The 18,309-nt window shown below is 46.8% G+C and overlaps 1 protein-coding gene across 1 annotated transcript in view; it reads left to right on the top strand.

The window, feature by feature from the left end:
• The first annotated feature begins 1,515 nt into the window (after nt 1–1,515).
• Nucleotides 1,516–18,309, top strand: part of ABCF1 (ATP binding cassette subfamily F member 1) — a 32,906-nt gene continuing 16,112 nt past the window's right edge. Inside the window, exons 1-16 of the mRNA XM_033141563.1 lie at nt 1,516–1,766; nt 4,962–5,008; nt 5,479–5,565; nt 6,142–6,274; nt 7,396–7,433; nt 7,769–7,879; nt 8,600–8,662; nt 9,364–9,426; nt 10,934–11,020; nt 11,716–11,760; nt 13,051–13,167; nt 13,644–13,736; nt 14,006–14,128; nt 15,142–15,242; nt 16,360–16,445; nt 17,491–17,630. Coding sequence (XP_032997454.1) covers nt 1,676–1,766; nt 4,962–5,008; nt 5,479–5,565; nt 6,142–6,274; nt 7,396–7,433; nt 7,769–7,879; nt 8,600–8,662; nt 9,364–9,426; nt 10,934–11,020; nt 11,716–11,760; nt 13,051–13,167; nt 13,644–13,736; nt 14,006–14,128; nt 15,142–15,242; nt 16,360–16,445; nt 17,491–17,630 — 1,425 coding nt within the window. The 5' untranslated portion in view covers nt 1,516–1,675. The remainder of the gene's footprint in view (nt 1,767–4,961; nt 5,009–5,478; nt 5,566–6,141; nt 6,275–7,395; nt 7,434–7,768; nt 7,880–8,599; nt 8,663–9,363; nt 9,427–10,933; nt 11,021–11,715; nt 11,761–13,050; nt 13,168–13,643; nt 13,737–14,005; nt 14,129–15,141; nt 15,243–16,359; nt 16,446–17,490; nt 17,631–18,309) is intronic.

Here is an 18,309-nt window from a genome sequence, read left to right as displayed (position 1 = left end):
ACTGTCTTGTTATATAGATTTTTTGGCCTTTAACAAAGGAACTGACAATCTTTGAAAGCTTACATTCTTTCATTAAGTTAATTGTCACTGCTACATTATTTATTGGGTTTATTAATGGGTTCCCATGAGGTATCCTAAAGCCACTTACAATGCAATTAAAATGTATAAAGAACTGCATATATAAAAACAGGATTTTCAACATTACATAGAGTACGTACATAGCAGCACATGGACAATATAAGCTTGGCTATCTTGACCCACAAACACCCATAGCTGTCTTACTAACCAAAGCTGGTAAAAGGCACTCCTATTCTCTGAGGTCACCTGGGCCTCTTGCAAGAGAGATGGATCTGGGAGCACCCACAAACTGCAAACCTCCTCCTTTAGACCGAGCACGACTTCATCCAAAGCAGGCAATTGACTAATTATCTGGATTTAGGAACCATCTACCCACAGAGCCTCTCTGACTTGTCATGATTCAATGTCAGTTTGTTGTCCCTCATCCAGCGCCAGCCCACCACCGAGTCCAGGACTTGTGCAGCCTGTCCAGATTCAAATGTTAGTGTACTGATGGCCACTCCCAATAGCTTCATATACAGTATATGTTAAAATAGCACTGGGGACAGGATGATATTCTTCAGCACTCCATAGCACAAATGTCTGGGAGCCAAGAGACAATCAATGCCTTTCTTGGAAATAGACTCTGGAGATAAGACTAGAACCGCCACAAAAAAACTGGCAATGCTCACAGCTGATTATAAACCTTGATCGATGCCATTATAAGCTTCGCCATTAATCTTATACCTTTTTATACTTGGCTTTGTAAACTCTGGAACTTCTGCCCATTGTAGTTTTCTTCTTCTTAGGAACTATATAAAAATCAGTAATCAAGGCTATAATGACCATAGCCGTGTATACGCAATACATTTTAAAGCACAAAGCTTCCCCCAAAGAATCATGGGAAGTGTAGTTTTTACCCTCTTGGTGAGGTGCATTTTGCAGCACTCTTTAAAAAAAACTACAGTTCCCAGGATTCCTATCCCGGGGCGGGTAGGAGGGAAAGAGGTTGATGTGCTTCAAACGAGAGGTGTGTACTTAAACCAAGCAACCCTGCATTCCTAAGTGTATACAGAGTTGCTGTTTAGATCTGGACATCTGCATTCCTCTCAATAAAAAGCACTGCAGGTCTTTCGTGGAGGCAGCAACCCCCTTCCACTCTTGGCTAAAATAAGCGGGAAATAAGCGGAAAAGAAATCTTGAGCACGTCCTAGAAACTGCACGTCTCCATTGGCTCTCCTGCAGCCTGCGACTAGTCTTCCGGGTTCTTGCTGGGCCGCTCTAGGAGAGGCGCTTCCTGATCTCGATGTCTCAACCGGGGGGGTCTCTCCGGTGCCCTTCTAGGATAGGCGCTTCCTCATGTCTTTGTGGCAACCCGGTCTCTCTCGTGCCCTTCTAGGAGAGGCGCTTCCTGATCTCTATGCTGCAACCCGGCCTGCGCCTAGGCTAGGGGATTGCTGACGAAAGCATCTGTTCTCTTTCTGGCCCGGAGAAGCCCCGGTCGCGTCACCTCCCGCGCAGGCGCAGTGCGGCCCAGCCGGGCATGTGTTGAGCCAAGATTGCGGTAGGAAGAGCCGCAAAGAAGCAGGCGGCGGGCGCCGGAGCGAAGGGAGCAGCCATGCCGAAGGGAGGGAGGCAGCCGCAGCAGCCCCAGGAGGAGTGGGTCGGGGACGAAGAAGAGAAGCGCTTCCCCGGAGAGGGCGCTGGAGGTGAGGGCGGTGGCGGGAGGGGAGGGAGGGGAGGAAAGAGGCTAGTCCTCATGAAGGTTGGGAGGAGGACCTTCAAGGGGGAGGGGGGAAGTGGGCATAATATCAGTGGGGGGAGGGCTAACACACACAATTCCGTGTAAAAGTGTTTGCCCTTTAAAACAACCCGAAACCTTTCGCACACCTCTGTCCATACACGTATCTGTCTGCTCAGAAGCAAGCTCCGCTGTGGTCAGCTGGTTTCGCATAGTCTTGTTGTTGTTGTTCAGTCGTTCAGTCGTGTCCGACTCTTCGTGACCCCATGGACCAGAGCACGCCAGGCACGCCTATCCTTCACTGCCTCTCGCAATTTGGCCAAACTCATGTTAGTAGCTTCGAGAACACTGTCCAACCATCTCATCCTCTGTCTTCCCCTTCTCCTTGTGCCCTCCATCTTTCCCAACATCAGGAAAGTTGGTTTCGCATAGTCGTAGGCAGTGCGGGAAAAAAAACCATTTAGGGGTACTCTCATTTTCCCACTCATATTGAAATACTGCCCCGCAATGAAGCCAAGCTTAGATTAGATTCACAAAATGTTTAGGGGTATGCGTCCCCCCAGGGAAAAAAAGCACTGGTCGTTGGTGTGTCTGAAAGTGTTTGCTAGCATTTAGCACACACACCCCTCCCCACCTCCGGTTGCCCCTGCCTCTCTTTCCCCTCCTCCAACTCTCTTTCTCCTAATTTGCTGCTTAGGGTTTGTCTAAATCAGGGGTGGCCAACTTCCAAGGAACTGTGATCTACTCACAGAGTTAAAAACTAGCAGTGATCTACCCCATTTTGGGGGGGGGGTTCAGGTCAAAGTTGTTGAGGTTTTTTGTAGGAAGGAAAACCCTGTTTTTGGTGGTTCAGGTCATTTTAGGGGTGCAAGGCAAAGATGTTGAGCTTTTTTAGGGGAGTCAAAGTTTTTTAGCTTCTTTGGGGGGAGCCACTGTTCTACCACAGACGTCCAGTGATCTACCGGTAGATCACGATCTACCTGTTGGACGTGCCTGGTCTAAATGAACAGGGGCCCAGATGTTTTTTCTGCTTGCCGGTTGCTCTGGGAAGTGCCAGATGCGGTGCTGGTGGTTTCATTTTTAGTATTTTTGATGTGCTCCCCTTGATTTGCGTGTTAAAGAATCTTTCAAGCGGCTGGCTAGATAGAGGAGGAATATTGGAGATGTAACTTGGTGGCTTGGACAAGGAACTGGACTAAAAGGCCCCATACATGTGAGCTTCCATATGTGTCTTCATTTATATAAAATAAAAAATAAAAAATTCCTTCTAGTAGCACCTTAGAGACAAACTAAGTTTGTTCTTGGTATGAGCTTTCGTGTGCATGCATGTATCTGAAGAAGTGTGCATGCACACGAAAGCTCATACCAAGAACAAACTTGTTGTTGTTGTTCAGTCGTGTCCGACTCTTCGTGGCCCCATGGACCAGAGCACGCCAGGCACGCCTATCCTCCACTGCCTCCCGCAGTTTGGCCAAACTCATGCCAGTCGCTTTGAGAACACTGTCCTACCATCTCATCCTCTGTCGTCCCCTTCTCCTTGTGTCCTCCATCTACTGGAAGGAATTTTTTATTTTTTATTTTGTTTTGACTATGGCAGACCAACACGACTACCTACCTGTAACTTCATTTATATAATTGGAGATAATTCAACCAAGGAATTCCCTAGGAAAGGAAATTTAAAATACGCTAGGGCTTAGTAATCCTGTATGGCAGGAGTGGGGACCTCGTGGACCTCCAGATGTCTTGACCATGAAAGCTGGGACTGGAGGACATTGGAGTCTATCAACCACCTGCAGATTGCCAGTTCTAATATATGAACTGGGGATATGGGACAAGGGAGAGAGGCCATTTTCAATTAGCTGTGCCGGAAGCTGGCTGGAGTGAAAGAGGCAGGAGAGGCTCGACTAAGTTGGGGTGTGGGCAGAGTGAGATGCATGAGCTTGACAAGCCAGGGTAATTGGAGCTGGGAGGGAAAGGATGCTGGGTTTGGAAGAAGCCCAGCAGGCTTAGTCGGCTGTGAAATGGGATGCGTCATAATCGAAAGAAGAAAACTATGCTACCTGTTCACAGCTAGTTGTAGCTCAGTGGTAGAGTATATGATTTACAACCAAAAGGTCCTGGTGTCTTCAGATAGGTCTGGAATAGATTTTTTTCTTAGCTTTATGACTTTATTTTAAGCTAATGTGAACCTCTAATAGATCAGACATCATGGTAAGAAATAGGTGCCAGGTGAAAACATTCTTCAACCTTGGGCTGATTAATATCCCACAGACTTTTAAATGTGTTTGTTGCTTCTGTTTTAATTATTTATTTGTGCTTTTGTCTTGTATATTTATCTTGTGAACTGCCCTGAGATCTTTTGATGAGGGGTGGTATATTTTTGTTTTTGTTTTTTTTTAAAAAAATAATAATACTAACAATAATAATAGTTAATATGGAATGTATTTTCCTGGTGAAGCATGTCAAGTCTTTCTCCCTGGACAATTTCTGGAAACAAATTGAGGCATTCCTATTTTGCCAGGCATTCTGAAATTGCAATTGAGATGATTTACCATTGTTCTTAGGCTAATGCTTTTATATTTTCAATTTGCTTTAATATTTGCTTTCCTCCCTCTATATGAATACATATATACCCATGTATATGTATTCTGCACCATGTTGCAATTTAACTTTCCCTCTGCCTTTCTTTAAAACCCTCAGTTTATCAGGGTGAAGCACGTGCTTCTCTCACCCTTCCCTGTTTTCTCCCCCACAACAGCCCAATAAGTTATGCTGAAAAAGAGTGACTTAACCCAAGATCACTTGGTGAGCTTCGTGGCTGAGTTGGGGATTTGAGCCCAGTTCTCCCCATTCCTCGCTCAACTGAGAGATGGCAAACATGCTGCCTGGCTGGCATAGCCCATTGGTGATGCAAATTGTAGTCCATCAACATTTGGAGGGCAGCATCTTGACTTCCTGTGCTCCACTCTGACTTTCAATAGTAAATAGTGGACTTGAGTGTGGAATATGGTACGTGCTTTCATGTGCCCGAACTTTTCTCGGTTCCTGGTCTCAGTGTGGGGGGAGACAGAGAGATATATATATACCTGTATACTTTTTTCTGTGGTTGAGGACAAACACTATTGAATTTGTATCTCAAATACCCCCTGATTCTTTCTTTCAGACAAAGTGGTAAAGAAGGGGAAGAAGGATAAAAAGACCAAAAAGTCGGTAAGATTCGGTCTCATCCTCTGTTGACTTCACCCCCATTTGGGCTCTGTCCACGAATCTGGACGCTCTCTGTAGTTCTGTTGACCTTCATGAGAACTTTGCCACCTTCCACAAATGCTCCGTTTCCTCCTCCAAACACTTCAGCATTTTGGGGGCTGTGCACTGGTTGGTGGTTAACTGCACCTGTAGCACTTTTTGATGTCCCAGAATGCTTTGCCACTGATTTCCTGTTTACCCACCTCCATAATTCAGCTGAGAGATAGTAGCTCCATTTATACGTAAAGCTAATCCAATAATTGGGGGGGGGGGGTTGTTTAATATTTTTGGATTACTGAGGATTTATTTTTTGGTTTTTGGAGGGGATAGAGAAGCCTTTTGCCCTCCTTCCAGTAGGGGGTAGTGGTTCAGAGGCAGGGGGCTACTATTTCCCTGCCATTATCCTAAACTTTTTCCCCCTTCTGTCTTCCAAGTTCTTTGAGGAATTGGCTGTGGAGGAGAAACATGCCAGTGAGGAGCAAGCAGCTGAGAAAGAGGAACAGCAGCAGCAGCAACAACAGGTAAGTAACTTTGGAACCAGGAGTGCCAAGCAGGACCACAGAATCGTAGAATCATAGAATGGTAAAGTTGGAAGGGACCGCGAGGGTCATCCAGTCCAACCCCCTGCAATGCAGAAATATTTTGCCCAGTGTGGGGCTTGAACCCACGAACCTGTGAGGAATATATATTGTGGGCCTTGTCACCAGAGGGCATGCTAGTTGACCACATTGGGCAGCACTGGATTTAGGGTAGTGTGGGTCATTTCTCCATACAGTATGCCAAGCTGAGGGAACACAAAATATTATTATTATTATTATTATTATTATTATTATTATTATTATTATTGTTATTATTGTTATTATTACAGGTAGATCCATTAAAAAGCAAATGTACCAAATGTACCAAAATGAGTTATTCTTAAAATAAGAAATATTGGGCAGGGAGGGTGCCAAATTTTGCCCTGGTTCAGGGCACCGCTGCAATGGGGCTGAGGGTGTCACAGTGCCATGGGGAGACAATTTGCTAAGAAAGGCAGGTTGTCCCACCCTCTTCATGTTTGTTTGTTTGTTTCCTGTCTGTTTTCATGGCTGCAACAGCCCCAGCAAAAGAAGCGACGAGACAAGAAAAAAGACAGAAAGAAAAAAGAGGCAGAAGACGACGACGACGAGAACCAGCTGATTGAGCGGCTGAAGAAGCTGTCGGCCCAAGCCAGTGATGAGGAAGAAGAAGGTTGGAGGCTGCGATCTTGCGGGGGGAGGGGAGAGATTCTCTACATTGGGACTGAGGGACCTGTCCAACCCACTAGACAGAGACAGGGAACTGGTGACCCCTCCCCATCCCGATGTTGCTGAACGACAACTCCCATCGGCCACAACCGGTATGGCCCGTGGCCAAGGCTGATGGGAGTTGCAGTCAACATTGGGAAGGCCCATGTTCCCCACTCCTGCCCTAGGATCTTGCTGGGGACCACAGCTCCCATCAGCCCTGACCCTTTGGCTATGCTTCCTGGGGCTGCTGGGAGTTGTGGTCCAACAGCCATCTGGAAAGCCACAAGCTGGTCACCCTTCACTCTGTGAGTTCCAAGACATTTCTTCCCTCTCTCACACACCCATTGGTCCTCAAGGCAGGGATTGGGGACCTTCTTTTCCTCAGGGGTTATCTGTTGGAAGGTGCATGTAGGTGGTGGGTGGAAATGGAGCTTGTGGTAGCTAGTAGGCAGGGCCACTCCTATCACCTTCTCTTTCTGCCACCTCCCCCCCCCCATAAAACAGGCTTCTTCCCAGATGCCCAAACTATTGGTTGGAGTTGGTTCCCCTCCCCTTTCCCCTTTGCTTCATCCATTTCAGCTTTTCCTCTTCTCCCAGCCCTTCCTCCATCTATGTGAAATGAGCCGGGGGCCAAATCATATTGGACAGAGGGGCCCCCTGCATTAGTGTTCCCGGCCTCACGGAACAGGTTTATGCCAGAGACTGGGAACCTGTGGCCCACGCAATGTTGCCAGGGACGACAACGCCTGTCATCCCTGACCATTGGCCACGCTAGCTGGAGCTGATGGGAGCATAGCTCCCATCTGCAGAACCGCAGCTTCCCCACCGCTGATTTACATCCAGGCTAGCAGTTCGAGCAGATCTGTGTTAGCAGTGGTCAACAGATTCTGAGGCTTACATCATGGATTATCTGTGAGCTTACCTCGGCATCTGGCTAGCCACTGTTGGAGACAGAATTTTGGGCTGAATAAGCTCCTGGGAACCCAAGAAGAGCCTGCTGGATCAGGCCAACCAATGGCCCACCTTGCCCCAACGTCCTGTTCTTCCCCAGCAGGTATTCACAGTTTTTTGTTTCCTTTCCAGCGCCTCTCCCCATCAGCAAAGCTGGCAAGAAAAAGAAGGTGGGTTTCTGGGCATTTTGACATTTCCTTTGGTTTGTGAAGGGTGGGACAAATAAATAATAATAATAATAATGTCCCAGGGCATCCACAGCAGGTTGAGGGGATATGGTCAACCTCAGGCCCGTGGATGATTGGAACCCCAGACTAAAAAAGACTTTGTGCTCAATGGACTCCCTTTCTGTGTGCAGAACATTGCATGGTAAAATTTCGACCGCCACCAGCAAATCCCCCAGGAGAAGCTGCCTTTCACTTTTGGGGACCAAGCAAAGGGGAGCTTATATTACATGGTACTTGTCTCCGCAGTTTGTTCACTGCCACTTGCTTTCTCACTTTAGAGGGGAAATGTCTTTGCCGCCTTGAGCCAGGATCAGAGTGAGGAGGAAGAAGAAGACGGCAAAGAGGAACCGCCGAAACCAACCAGACCTGACAAGAATAAGATCAACAAGGTTAGCCTCCCCCTGGATCCGACAGAAAGTGATTCGGATCAAGATGGGAATTTGTAGAGTATTAGGTAGGCAAGGACACAGTGTCAGAAGAGGAATTTTGTACGCTTCCTTCACTTGCGTATTTGGGCTCTGTAGCGCATGAGTGGAATGCAAAACATTTACTCCCATTAAAAAGAAGTTGCTTCTGGCCGTTATGTCTGCAGATAGAAGGGTTTGAAACACTTCGGAAAGGCCTGGTGAAATGAAGGTTGAGATGCAGAGTCGCCCAGGGCTCTTGGTGGTTTGGAGGTGGGTCTTCAGTATTCTGTGCAGTTCCTTCCACCTTCCTCATATAAGCAGAAGGGTAAATTTATGCAAAGCCAAGGACATACAGAACATGGGGATTTTCCAGCATGCGAACAGCCAGAGAGCGACTGTCAGCAGGACTATACTGAAGTTCTCAAATTCTTTGGCACTGATCTTCAAACCCTTTGGCACTCGGCCTTCCCAGCACTGGAAAAAGGTCTCGGACTCCTAAGCACAGGAGCTGCAGATAGGCAGATAGATAACTAAGTGATCAGACTGCTGGGATTTTTCTAGCCCTGCAGGACAGTCTGTCTCTCCTGTATGCATTTGCTCTTGGGAAGTGGGAGTGTGGCAAAGTGCATAACCAGAGTCAACAGGGATGCCTTTCTGGCCTTTTCTCTAGTGCAGATAAACAATCCGTCTCTGCTTCTTTAGGCTGCTTCAGATGATGAAAAGGAGAAGAAACCAGGCCAGAAAGGGCCAAAAGCCAAGCAGAAGGTCAGTCTGGGTTGCGCTGGGCAAGCCAAAATAAAGAAGAGGCACAGTGGATCGTCTTCACTGGGGCGGGGGACTGCATGGGAAAGAGATTGGGTTCACATCTGGTTGGTTAACAAAACACAACAAAAACCATTCTTACCTGGAAACTCTTCCCCTTAAAAGCCTTACCATTGGAGCTCTTTGTTGCTACACAAGGGTGAATAAAATGCACTCTGCACTGGCTCAGGGGCACTTCTGTACTTACTACGTATGTTCTAGGGATGGAATACTGGCATTGGAACCAGATGCCTGGGCTTCGTGTTTTCAAAAACCAAACTGGGCAGTTAGGGATGCCTTTAGTACCACACCGATATTTGCTCCCAGCTTTTCCTGGAAACTTCAACAGGAAGGAGATTCCACAGAGCTCTCCTTATATTTCTTATATTCCTCCATTGGGAGTTAGAAAACGCAACATATATAATAGCCGGGATAAGAACAATACAGTATTGCCCTCCAGGGTGTATCATAGGCTGGAATTAATTGTGTTCACGGGCTTTGCTAATTCGTTATGATTGCAGCTATTATGCTGTAACACACGTAATTTAATTTTTAAAATAATAATGCAAATCCTTAGTGGCTGGGCCACTCTAGGTAGGTGGGCTTCCCAGTGCTAGTTTGCATTGGGAAATAATAATAAGAATTTCTCGTCTTCTATTTCTCAGGAAGAGGAGGAAGACACAAAGAGGAAGAGTAGGAAAAATGAGAAGAACAAAGGAAAACAGGAGGTTTGGTGTTTCATAATTGATAATGAAGACACTGTTTTTTAACCTTATTGAAACATTAAATTAAATGTTTTTAGTTTCTTTGTAAATTTGTATCCCACTTTTGAGCATAAAATGTTCCCGGAATGGCCTGAGCAGTCCAAGCTGTTCAAATTGCCTTATGAACCTTTTAATTTCTGTCTTCCATCACCCTTGCGCTATAAAGCAGCTTGATATTATTCCCATTTTACAGATGGGCAATTGAGGCTGGGGCTTGGGAGATGCTCTGTCTTTGAAACCGTGTATCCGATGCCAGAATACAGGAGTGCCTGGCGTGCTCTGGTCCATGGGGTCACGAAAAGTCGGACATGACTAAATGACTAAACAACAACAATTCGATGCCAAAATATGCCGTTGGGACCATTTTGAAAACCCATATGCTCTCCCTTTCCCCCCTGTTTTTTGCTTTTGATTAACTGTGCAGATGACACTAAAATATATAATTTCCCGAATTTTATTTTAATTGCAGGGCAATTAAGGAAAATGAATTGGAGCATTTCAGAAGGATTTGGGGTTATAGAGGGAGGAAGAAGCATTTGCATAAAGCATGGAAAATTGTAGATTGTTGATCAGGAATAGTGGGCAGCCAGTAGATACCCTGGAGGCAAAACATAATTTTCTAGTTGTCACCTCTCAAAATTCCAGGAGGTCAAAATTTCAGCTTCAGGTCTTGAAACTCAGCTGAAGTTTAAATTTGTGTAGGATTTCATTTCTGCTTTGGTCAGAGTGAAGGAAAAGTCAGAGAGCAGCAAATTTAGGCTTTTCCAGCTGGATAAATGAGTCTTTCCTACAAGCATCTAATTTCTTTTGTTTTAGTTTTGTTTGAAATGGGGTTTTTGTTTTGTTTTTTGTTTTGAATATTTATCTGTTTCTTATTGAACGTTGCCTTGAGAGGACTGTGTAGAAGCTGATTGATAAATAAATTGGTGGTAGTGATGATGACTAATTGATAACTATGGTGATGATGAAAATAATGAGTTAAAAAGGAAAATGAATTGGAGCATTTCAGAAGGATTTGGGGTTATAGAGGGAGGAAGAAGCATTTGCATAAAGCATGGCAAATTGTAGATTGTTGATCAGGAATAGTGGGCAGTCAGTAGATTTTCCTAGGTTTTCAAACATAATCCGTTCCGGAAAACCATTCGACTTCCGAAACTTTTGAAAACCAAGGCGCAAAGGGCAGCCTGCAAATTCAATGGAGAAAATTGGGGGAAAAAACTCAGCAGAAGCCGTTCGACTTCTGAGGTGCTTTCGAAAACGGAAGCATTTTCCTCCGGGTTTTCGGCATTCGAAAACTGAAACATTCAGCTTCCGAGACATTCGAAAACCGAGGTACCACTGTAAATTGGTTGTGCTGATGGCCATAATAATAATAATGATAATAGTACTCATTTACCCAGGGTGCTGAACCCCCTTTTGACTTGGTATGCATTACCTGTACATTTTGTCTGTTTTTCACCTGCACTCCTAGAGAGGGGGTCCAGCCATTGCTATCCTGGCTCAGAGCGATGAGGAGGAAGACAACGAAGAGTTAAAGAAACCCAAGGAGAAAGCTAAGGTACAGCAGGAGAGGAATGGGAGAGTCATGTGAAACAAGAGTTGGGTGGTTAAACAAACAGGAGAATCCCAGGCTTCTGGGTTATGTGCCTGTCAGGAAATCGCCCGAAGCTGGAAGCGGGCCCGGGGCTGTTTCAGTATCGGGAACCCCCGTCTCCACTGAGCAGCTTGTCATCTTCCCCCAGTGGAGGAAGCGATCGCTCTTCCAGTGGGGAGGGGGAGATGGGGACAGGAAGTGGGAGCAGGGGCTGTGGCAGGGATGGAGAGACTCTGCACCAAGCGGGAAGAGGGGGAGAGGAACCCTTTCCGTCGCCCCGTTTTAGCAGGGAGGAAGGACTTAGAGGGGGGAGGCGGGGGTTCAGGATCCTGCGCCTCTTATGTTGGGCAAAGAACCGGAAACGGACATTCCCGGACTCTGAAGAGGGATGAGCTGGACGTCTTTATTTTAGCTCCACTGTAAATAGCTGCACAATAAAGAACTTAGTTTTAGAAGTTCTGCGTCCGCTTGATTTCTCATGAGGAACCACTGAAACTCCTTACAGTGCTTGACAGTTAAAATAGGTGATAGTCAAGTTGCTTAACTCACCTTAAAGCAGAGGCGAAAGATCTGGGCATGTGGAGGAGAAAGGGTTTGCTGCAACGGCTGCCTTTCACGCTCTCTTCTGCCTCTCTCATCTCTTTCCATACTTCTTTTAGACTGCGACCAAACAGGCTGCAGGGAAGAAGAATCAGCCGACCAAGGTAAGGGGCACCTCAAGGCGATTCCTGGTGGCCAAAATCCAACCCCCAAGGCTTAGTAGTGCTGTGCCACCGGCATCCCAACAAACCAGTGTTTGTCAGCCAAGAGCAAACCTTGGTTTTACCAATCCACGGTTTCTTCGAGAGAGAAACAGCCCATGGTTCAGATGGAACCCTAAGCTCGAGCATCATGGTTCGCTGCTCCCACTTGCTAGCAGGGAGGAAATCGAAGCAAGAGCCATCTGTGCATTTGTAGTAAACAGCCAACCATGGCTTACTCCAGGAGTGGGGTATCTGTGGCCCTGCAGATGGCGTTTATTTGTGGTGACATTACAACGCCTCTTGAGAAGCTTGAGGCGGTGTACATGGTGTTCTCCTGCTCTCCATTTTATTCTCGCACAACCCTGTGAGGTAGATAAGGCTAGGAGACAATGACTGGCCAAAGTTTGCCCAGTGATCTGCGCAGCTGAAGCCTGCTCCCACGTCCTGAGCCAATGCTCATAGCAGCTGCACCATACTGGCTCTCCTGCACGGCCATTGGGGTCAGGTATGATGGGACTTATAGTCCATGAATACTGGGATGGAGGGGTTGGCTCAGGTTTCCCACCCTTGGTTTGCCATGATGCACGAGCGCAGTCACTGTATCCTTTTCCTGAGGATAGCTATGCTCTGTCTCCACAGTCAGAGACAGGAATGCTGAATAGCAATTGCTGGAAACCACAGGAGGGGAGAGTGTTCTTGTGCTCAGGTCCTGCTTATGGGATTCCCTGTAGGCATCTGATTGGCCATGGGAGAACAAGATGCTGTACTAGAAGACCCAGGGACTGTGGGTGGCACTGTGGTCTAAACCACTGAGCCTCTTGGGCTTGCAGGCCATAAGGTTGGCGGTTTGAATCCGTGCGACAGGGTGAGCTCCCGTTGCTCTGTCCCAGCTCCTGCCAACCTAGCAGTTCGAAAGCACACCAGTGCAAGTAGATAAATAGGTACCGCTGCAGTGGGAAGGTAAATGGCGTTTCCGTGCTCTCTGGCTGCAGTCACAGTGTCCCGTTGTGCCAGAAGCGGTTTAGTCATGCTGGCCACATGACCCGGAAAGCGGTCGGTTGACAAACGCTGGTTCCCTTAGCCTGAAAGTGAGATGAGCGCCGTTCCCCATAGTCACCTTTGACTGGACTTAACCGTCCAGCGGTCCTATACCTTTTTTTTTTTTTTTACTGGAAGACCCATTGGCCTGACCCAGCGGGCGTCTTCTTAAGTCACGTTCTTATATGAGTTTTTGTTTCTTTGGTTCCACAGAACATGTTTGCCGCTCTAGAGGCAGAGGAGATAGACGACGAGGAAGAGGAGGATGAGGATGACCAAGAGGAAGAGGCCACAAAGGGCAAAGAGAAGCCCAAACAGGGCAGCCAGCCGGTAAGGGAGCTTGTGACTTTGCTGCATCAGTTGGGCTTTGTCCACACTGCATTCCACCGTATGCAGGAAGGCAGAGGAGAGAGCTTGAAGGCCCCCCTCTCACAGGAGCACACAAAATCATTCCACATTTAACCTCATATTATACTAAAATAATTGCTTAGCCCATCCCCTTTCCTGGGCCAGGTATTCATACATCCAACAAATTCATCTCTTAAGCTGACTTCCCCAGATCCCCCCCTGTTGACTTCAAAGTAACATATAATTTCCAGTTTTCCTCTCATCTTCCAAATCTAATTTAAACCACATTTCTTTTCTCCTTAACATTTTTATAAATATTTATATTCCATAATTAATTACTAACATTTTCTTCTCTTCCTCCGCTTCGTTATACTTCTGCACTTTCCTAATTCCTCACTTGGTTTCCTTTCCTGGCCCTGTTTGCTAACACAAACCACACCATCTTGTGATTTCTGTAGCAGTCGGAAGAGGAGGGAGAGGAAGGGGAGAAGAAGGAAGACGATCCCTACGCCCATCTCAGCAAAAAGGAGAAGAAGAAGCTCAAGAAGCAGGTTAGATCTCTGCCGGGGACCGAAGGAAAAGGCCCAAAAGGTTATTCCTGTTTGCGGCTGGCCAGGGGGCAAAAAAAAAAGAAGGACTCATGGCTTTCTCTGCCTGCCAGTTGTAAGGTCAAATCCCAGTAAAGCATGCCCTGGATAGAAACAGGTCTGTGGAGAGTGAGTTGGTGGGTAGATTGGCACCTCACCTGGCAAATGGTAGATGGGGAAGAGTCTTTTTTGCTGCTGTTTCACGGCCAGACCTTTTTTCTTCCTCCCAACAGCTGGAGTTTGAGCGGCAGGTGGCAACCTTAAAAGCAGCCAGCGCGGCAGAGAACGACTTTTCGGTGTCCCAAGCGGAGGTGTCCTCACGGCAGGCCATGCTGGAGAACGCCTCTGACATAAAGGTACGGCTGTCTCGATCCACTGCCTCCACCTTGCCCCACTAGTCTGGATCATTCCTCCAGTTTCTTCTTCCATTGCGTCTCTAGAGTGGAAGTCTAATTTTATTTTCTTGACGGATATGTAAGCTTAAGAGGAAGCTGAGTCACCTTTGGCAGAGCAGGGAAATTGCAAGGAGGGTCAGCCTTGGCCCAGATGTTTTGGACTTCAACAAGAAGCATCTGTATGGAGGAAAACAGGTTGGGCCAAGGCTTGAAGGCCTCGAGCTAAATTTGCAGCATTTCCAGTTAAAAAATCTTGGGTGCAGGGTCCAGGAAATAACATTTTAGGAGAATGAAGGGAGGCAGCCTCAAAGCAGTTTACAAAAAAGCTAAAGCAACAAAATTATCATGAAGAAAAAATTATGGCAATAATGTAAGACTTTCAAAAAATTTAAGAACAAGTAGATTAAAACCCGCATCCTGGGTAGGCTTGTCTAAATGTTCAGAATCAGCAGATGGAAGCAAGAGCTTTAAAAGACATTAAGAGGGACCTCTCTTTCCCCCCCCGCCTGAAATTATTATTATTATTTAATTTTACAAGTGCAAAGTTATAACAATACAGAATGCATATCCATATTTAAGAGATTTCTCTGAATCTCAGACTTCCCACCAACCCCTCTCTGGGTTCTACTATCAACCTTTTCAACTGCATACTATTTCATAATCCATAATTTCTACCTGTCCATATTATCCATGTTATATCCTATGTTACAAGTGTTATTAAAATCCTGCTAATGTTTTTTATCTGCTTACAGTGGTCTCCTAAGTTTGTTCCTGGTATGAGCTTTCGTGCACATGAAAGCTCATACCAAGAACAAACTTAGTTGGTCTCTAAGGTGCTTTTGGAAGGAATTTTTTATTTATTTTTTATTTTGTTTTGACTATGGCAGACCAACACGGCTACCTACCTGTAAGTGGTCTCCTAAATAAATTATAATAAAAAGGACCTCTCTGATCTCCTTCACCTTCTATTTCAGCTGGAGAAATTTAGCATCTCGGCTCACGGCAAAGAGTTGTTTGTCAACGCAGATCTATATATTGTGGCCGGGCGCCGATACGGCCTGGTGGGGCCTAATGGGTATGTGTCTGTTGTGAGGTGAATCCTCACCATTTTGTTTGCTTCCCCCAGTGGCTGATGAAACACACTTTGTCTCTTTAATTCACAAAGCTGTAAGCAGCTTGGGCCCCAAAGTGCCTTATGAGCTCGCTGCCTGATTCCATATGCTCCACCTCAGTTGCTGTGAGGTCTTTAGTGCCCCTGCATCCCCTAAGGTTTGTTCAGGCCATTACTGTGGCGGGTCCTGCCCTGTGGAACTCCTTGCCAGTAGAGGTTTCGCAGGAGTCCCCCCTGCTCGTTTTTAGAGGCCTTTCAAAAACCGTATTAGTTAGACAAGCCTGTTGAATCTAAATGATGTTTAAAAATTGTTTTGCTGTGTGCTTGTTTAGGTTGTGTGTTGCCTTATGATATTTTACATGGAAGTGTGGTCTGCAAATATTTGAAATAAATCTCCAATGACCACAGGCATGGTGCTGCATGGAGTAATTTGGGGGAGGGGCTGAGGTAGGAATGTAACAAAGCTTTGTGTAAAGTTCCTTCCCCAGCCCAGCAGCATCCTTATTGGCCTTCCCTCCTCTCTGGACCACGCAGGTGGAATTATTTCAGTGGTCTTGGTCCCATTTACACGTGCAAAAAACCTATTAAGGAAGTACTCCTGTCCTCAATCCCTCGGGCACATGCCAATTAAAAAATGGCTGCTCCCATTTTTAATCGACATGAGGTACAGTGGTACCTCAGGTTACAAACACTTCACGTTACAAGCGCTTCGGGTTACAGACTCCGCTAACCCAGAAGTAGTACCTCGGGTTGAGAACTTTACCTCAGGATGAGAACAGAAATCGCTTGGCGGCAGCGGGAGGCCCCATTAGCTAAAGTGGTACCTCAGGTTAAGAACGGTTTCAGGTTAAGAAGGGACCTCTGGAACGAATTAAGTTCGTAAACAGAGGTACCACTGTATAGGAGTGCTTTTTTAAAAAAAAATGTCCTCGTAGTGTTTTATGGAATATTAAATATCTGTTGGTATGTCTGCAACTTTCCTTTTGAGCACTTTATCTGTAGCTCTTGTTTTGTCTATGGTTGCTTTTGGTTAAGGAGAGCACCAATATTCAAATCCCCCCCCCCCTCTCTCTCTCTCCAGGAAAGGCAAAACCACCTTGCTGAAACATATAGCCAACCGGGCCTTGAGCATTCCTCCCAATATTGATGTCCTGCTCTGTGAACAAGGTAAAGGAAGAAGCATTCCTCCCCTCTGCAGAGGCAGCCCATTCGTTGTCCTGCCTAGCTCGGTGTTCCCTCTTACTAAGAACAGAGGAAGCTGCCGTCTGTTGTTATTATTTTATTGATAGATAGATAGATTGTATTTATATACCGCCCTATACCCGCAGGTCTCAGGACGGTTCACGGAACCGACTCAAACCACTGGCTCATCTCAGTACTGCCTGCGCCGACGGGGAGAAGCTCTCCAGGGGTTCAGCAGAGTGTCTTTCTTAGCCCCAGCTAGATATGCCTGGGGCCTTCTGCTGTCAGGCGCCGGATTCAGGAATAGGTCAGCCATAAAACACCCAGTGTCAGTGAAGAAACCAAAACAGATCAGCCCTGGTGATCCCAGCAGGGTCTTGCCCATATGAGGCAGTTGCAAAGACTGAAGGCCCCTGGCTTCCCGCCGCTCTCTAAGAAGGGTCCTCCTCCAGTTCCTTCCCCAGCAGCCAAAGGCTCCTTCGTTTTGTCTGTCTCTGCTGCACCCTCTTCATTTCTCTGCATGTTCTGGGAGACCAGAGGCGAGTGGATCTGGTTGCAGCAGGAGGGGGAGACACTCTGCTTCTTCAGCAGCCAGATCTCTGCCTCTGTACCCCTTCTCTGCTTCTGCCTCTGATTCTAGACTGCTCTCTGCCACAGCCTCTTCCTGCTCACTAAACCCTGTTGCCTCTTCCAGCTTCCGACATCACCTCCCCCCAGTCTGCTCCTTCTTCTCTCTCTGATCGCTTAGCTTTGTCCCACCACCAGTCCCTGGGCTCTGAGCCTTCTTCCCCTGTGAGTTCCTTTGGGGGCTTCCCCAGTCCATAACATCTGCATGCAAACCAGATGCTCAGCCACTGATCTTAGAGCCCTGCCCCCTCTCCATCCAGTAGCACAATATGAGAGTTTTGGCTGCAGAGGTTTTCTTTTTTTTTAATAAAAAAAAGTTTGGTGCAGGCTTTGTTCAATCCTTGGCCGTGGGGCTTAAGCGGCAGAGTCTTCACGGTGGTGTCCTCCTCCTTCATCTTCACAGAGGTGGTTGCAGATGAGACCCCCGCGGTGCAGGCTGTGCTCAAGGCCGACACCAAGCGGCTGAAGTTGCTGGAGGAGGAGAAGCGTCTGCAGACGCTGCTGGAGAAAGGGGACGACGGGGCTGCAGAGCGGCTGGAAAAGGTATTCGTGGAGAGTTCCCTGTCCTGTGACCGAGGGGCAGTACAAAACTGGGTTACCCAGGCGGGAGTATTTTGCACAAGGAGTTCTCTGATCTGGAACGGCTGGCATCGCCCAAAATGTGTCCCTAGATATATTCGCAGAACTGCAAAAATGTAACTACAGGCACATCTAGTTATACCAGGGGTCAGCAACCTTTTTCAGCCGTGGGCCGGTCCTCCGTCCCTCAGACCATGTGGTGGGCCGGACTTTATTTTGAAAATAAAAATAAAAATGGAACAAATTCCTATGCCCCACAAATAAAAGGACACATCTGCAAAAACACACTGATTCCCGGACCGTCCGTGGGCCGGATTGGGCCACATCTGGCCCCCGGGCCTTAGGTTGCCTACCCCTGAGTTTTACCAATTGCTGGATAGAAAGCTCTTGTGCTCAGGTCCTGTTTGTGGGCTTCCCATGGGCATCTGGTTGGCTGCTGTGAGAACTGGATGCTGGACTAAATGGGTCATGGGCCACTGGTCCAAGAATTGGACAGATGAAGAGTGGCATTTCTTTTGCTCTTACAAAGGCCAGCAAAGCAAATTAAATATTATTAATATTATTTATTTATTGAATTTATATACCACCCTATACCCGGGGGGTCTCAGGGTGGTTCACAGAATGAAATCAAGATATAAAACCA

This window comes from Lacerta agilis, chromosome 2, assembly GCF_009819535.1.
Source record: "Lacerta agilis isolate rLacAgi1 chromosome 2, rLacAgi1.pri, whole genome shotgun sequence".
Lineage (NCBI taxonomy): Eukaryota > Metazoa > Chordata > Lepidosauria > Squamata > Lacertidae > Lacerta > Lacerta agilis.
The sequence above is the reverse complement of the archived record's forward strand: the minus strand, read 5'-3'. Positions and strand labels throughout refer to the sequence as shown.